Source organism: Epargyreus clarus, unplaced genomic scaffold (genome assembly GCF_041222505.1).
Source record: "Epargyreus clarus isolate Ecla_fem2 unplaced genomic scaffold, WU_Ecla_fem_2.2 ptg000034l, whole genome shotgun sequence".
Classification (NCBI taxonomy): domain Eukaryota; kingdom Metazoa; phylum Arthropoda; class Insecta; order Lepidoptera; family Hesperiidae; genus Epargyreus; species Epargyreus clarus.
The window spans coordinates 5,817,602-5,822,262 of NW_027332239.1; the positions used below are offsets into that span (position 1 = coordinate 5,817,602).

Sequence of the window (4,661 nt, forward strand, 5' to 3'; positions counted from 1 at the left end):
CAGTGTTGATATTGGAGGTATTAGAGATTTTTTGTGTACTTAATATATAATATGTAGGTACTTTAGTTCTATCCATTGTGGCTTTTTGAGGCAAATATCGTGCTAAGAGGTTGATTACTCAGCATGTATGTAGGAATAATTTAGAAAATAAATAAAAAATACTAATATAAGGTAGCATTACAGCTATACTATCTATAGGCACGTTATCCAGCTTATTTATATGGTATTTATAGATTAGCGAGCATCATTAAAGAAAATTACGCTTGACACTTTCTATACCTACTCATAGCAGAGTACCTCCAGCCTAAACCACACGAATAATCCATTTAGTGCTTCCACACATATTTCACAGTTCCTAAACAGATACATGTTATGAAAAAAAATATCTTCAACACTTTCACTCTGGCGATGCTGCTGTGCTTCTAATCTAAACTATAGGAATCAGCCATTTTGTGTTTTCATACATGTATTGACGTAACGAAGCAGACACATAGGATGAAAATTTTGGCCGTCAAGGTCTTAAACCTGATAAAGGAAGGTTGTTTATCGTCTAAACCGTATGAGTTATACATTTGATGCTTTCGGATATTTATAAACAGTAGTCATATTGGACAAGCTGGTAACGCCGTTATCCAACGAAATGTATGGAGCGGCGACTTCAGAACTATGTACTAAACCAACATTTATTTGAATAATTTTTTACTTTGTGGCGACTTAGATGTCAGTTTTATTCTTTTGTTATTTTTTTTTCATTTATATGAATTACGCTCTGCTTAATATACACGACAATACATACTTAAAAAACAATGAATGCATATATGATCGATTGAACACTCGATAATATTATTCCATTGACATAAACGAAGTAATATTATATTTAGTAATCAAATAGCATCTTGCAATATAAATCGGGTACCTAAATTTATGCATCATACTCTATCATGAATAACAAGTTGCTAGATAATAGAAACCATGTCAGTAAGATGGACAGCTTCCGGAATAATTAGCTCCAATTGACGCAGTCGATACTAAGGTACCTTCAAGTTTCATGAAGTCATCAACTCCTTTTTTGTTAACATTCTTAGACCTCATCTATACAATGTAAAACTTAGTGTTTGTCTGTATGTCCTTCATAGAATTGTAAACTATGTATTTGATCATGTCATGATCTCTAGCAAAGTTGTTGTGCATGAGCCCACGAAGGTTTTTGAGTTGGTACGACGACTGTCTTTCCAATGAAGGTACAATTTTTCAGTTATATGTACGTCACGTTATTTTTTTAAAACGCAGGCGAAGCCGCGGGCACTACTAATCCTAGATAAATAATGAATATGTTATAGCCAAACACCAATAAAGATTTAAGGAACATTTTAGCACAACTTGCATTGGTGTGAGGTCTAATGATAATTTTCGGTAATATAGTAAATGTGGATGTTTTGTGAGATGTCGAATTTAATTTACACAATTCCCGTGACTGGATAATTCGAGAATCTTAGTAAGATTATTATGAAGGGATGAGGATAGTAGTACTAAAAAGTTAATCACATCTATATCGAACATGGCAATATTCAACATGTTAGGACCACGCAAAGCAAACACTCATTCATACAACCAAATTTTGATCAGAAACAATCCGGGGACTTTTGCACGGCAGATTGTTAAGTGGCCATTGAGATATCGCTATAAGTGCTATATAAATAGCACTTGAAGAATGTATAAACATTAAAGATACTCTATGAGATAAATTGAAGTGATTCTTACAGGATATGAATACTTATTTGATTATACGTTTGACATTCACGAAGCAATCGTACAGTCATTTAGCAATTTTTCTCCTGATTGCCTCTGTGTACCTGTAGAATTGACTGCATGAAGTTTGATGTAAAATAATGAAACTTAGTGGATGAAACTCTGCCTCTCAATCGACGGGACCGAGGCTCAAACCCTTAAAACGCACCTCTATGTCCCTGTAGTTTCTGGATCAGAACAGAGCTATGGTATCCCCGTGTTATAAAGGCGACTAAAAGAGTTGTGACGTTGTGAGCAGTAAGAAATTGACTCGCCTCGCCCCACTAGCGACCTGGAGCAGGACGACGGTATGACTGCATACCGTGGTCTGCGCCAACCTTCAAGTCCGCTCTGAAGTTAATGCGCGCAGGTGTTAGTCAGAGAGCTGTAGGAATAAATGTTTGTAGTGACAAACATATATTCCGTAGTAACGTTATGGGACACTAACGCAGCTATGTACCCGTGGGCGAGAGCAAGCAGCGGACGGGTGCCGGGGGGTCCCGACCTGTCTCTATATTCGGAGAGGACTAGCAGTTTGGCGCGGATTCTACTGACATACCTCTTATGACACTGGGTAATATTTTAAGGTTCCCCCCTTGTCAGCAAACTATAATATCTATATAAAAATAAAACTTAAAATATTAAAGGTATGGTGCTGCAGGCGGGAGCATCAAAAATGACAGAAAACACCACAAAAATATAATTTTATTTACCGTAACCAAATTTACAACTATCACTGAAAAAATAAAAAGCACAATTCGTCGGATGATATAAACCTGAAAAAATATAAAAAAATTACTTGCTTTGCAACTTAATTAGTAAGAATTATTTAAAACTGGACTGCAAATTCGTCTGCTACTTTTATATTATAAAAAAAATATATATTCTACTCACCTATTGTACCGTCAATCGACAATTTCATGTTCCGTTTTCTCTTGTTTCTAGCCCGAAGAAAATTATTATTTCTACAAAAAATAACGGAATGATTAGTAAATAACTAAATATTAAATTACGTTCTTGGCAATGATTCCTTGAACTAGATCTTTATATTATATTTTAGTCACATTTAAAGAAACTGATAAAGCTTATTTACTTACTTAAATATAAGTTTTTTTAATCGATTTTTCCTCGATACCTTATTTTATTGTTTGTAACCAGAACATGTGTTTGTTCAATAAAACATTATATTTATAGACTGATCTCGAATCAAAAGTTTTAGGCTGTACTCAAATTCAACTCTATCTTCACTTTGAACACTTACTTCTGGAAGATGTCGTAGAGAGAGAAAGTCGCAAGTAGCGCTCATAACGCTTTTTTCTTACGTTATAATTTTCGAATTTCGTTCCAAAAACAAACATACCGGTGCACATTGGGTGGCGTTATATCCAGCTCATCATAAGGCTCCTTACAAGGTCCCAGTTGCCGCAGCTCGAGTCCGGGGTTCAGTGCCGCGGCGAAGTTCCATTCACATTTGTTCCTGTATGTGCGTCCGTCGTTGCCGCACATGGTGTGGTCCGGGTATGGACACACTAACGCTGATTTGATTCTAGCAATTATCGCGAAGAACAACACTGAAATGTAAACTAAAATATACTGTACCCTTAGTAACAGTTTTTACGTTTTTACAAAAATGACTGTTTTGGTATATGTTTACGTATTTGCCCGTACATTTCCAAACAGCGCCCCTAGCGGATTGTATCCGAACTGATTGGAAATATATGGGAAATACGTACACAAAAACAACAACAGTCATTTTTGTCAACACGTAAAACCTCATACTAAGGGTAGGTACTGAAAGTCAAACACGTGGTAGGTAAACACGTTGAAATTCCGAATTCGACGTTTTACTATAATATATTCACATCACCTGCAAGCCTACTCCTACCATCCTCCACCTACTCTGGAGTTTTCATGAATTTCCTTTTTTTCGCGCGGTATTTTTTATGAAATAAGTCTAAGTTACTCATTATTACATCAGTCTGAGCAAACAACAACAGAGACGAACAATTTTTTTATTAATTGAAGAATACGTTACAACGCATAATATACACATTAGATGACAGGATATTCCAAAATTTTTATTTTTTTTTGGTGTGTAAAATTATATTTGGCTTTGGTTACGGATCAGTTTAAATTAGAAGAAGAATTACATTAATGTTTTGGCTGAAAAGCAAGATACTACTTATTATAGTTTAACTGACTTTATCTTTAGAAAATACCTAATTTGTTTATTTTAATAATTATATAGGTAATGAGTAGACTCTTGATGATTAATTATTTATTCTATAACAGATCTACAGAACATTGTGGCGATACTTACAAAAAGAGTGCAGCCATGGCCGATGTTTACACATCATGTTGATTGACACACATTATTTTTCAACTACAATGAATTTTATCGCTCTCAAGGCAAGCTTAAATAGAGAATTTAATTCGAATGTGTTCAATTAATACCGATTAAAAACCAATTTGTCAAGTGGCAACATAATAAAACCAGTAATTGACGATAATTTCATTGGTACAATGTTTTTATTTTTACCGATAAAGCTGCAAATCTACATCGTATGTGTCAGATAAGGTCCGTAACAATTTCTCTGTAGTTCTAGGATCCGTATAGGGCGACGGTACCTCCAGCCTATCGTAAGAGACGACTAAAAGGGGTTCGCGGTTGCGGGCGGCAAGAGTGGGATTTCGAATCGCCTGGCCCGTGACCCTGGGAAGGATGGGGAACGTTGGTCGCATACCGTCGTACGGCTCGTATCACTTGTACGTAACCGACGGTGTGGCGTAAAAGATGGGTCCGTGACAAACAAACGTAATAATATCTTTCTAAACAATGTACATGAACATAAATATATCCAAATATAGTGTAG

The 4,661-nt window shown here is 35.7% G+C and overlaps 1 protein-coding gene across 1 annotated transcript; it reads right to left on the reverse strand.

Moving 5' to 3' along the window:
• Window positions 1-2,477: 2,477 nt before the first annotated feature.
• On the reverse strand, window positions 2,478-4,431 carry LOC140756220 (uncharacterized). The gene is made up of 4 exons (XM_073091678.1): window positions 4,109-4,431; window positions 3,149-3,359; window positions 2,683-2,753; window positions 2,478-2,564 (listed from the first exon to the last, which is right to left on the reverse strand). The coding sequence occupies exons 1-4, from the start codon at window positions 4,143-4,145 to the stop codon at window positions 2,494-2,496; spliced, it is 390 nt and encodes a 129-aa protein (XP_072947779.1). The 5' UTR covers window positions 4,146-4,431; the 3' UTR covers window positions 2,478-2,493.
• Window positions 4,432-4,661: the final 230 nt, after the last annotated feature.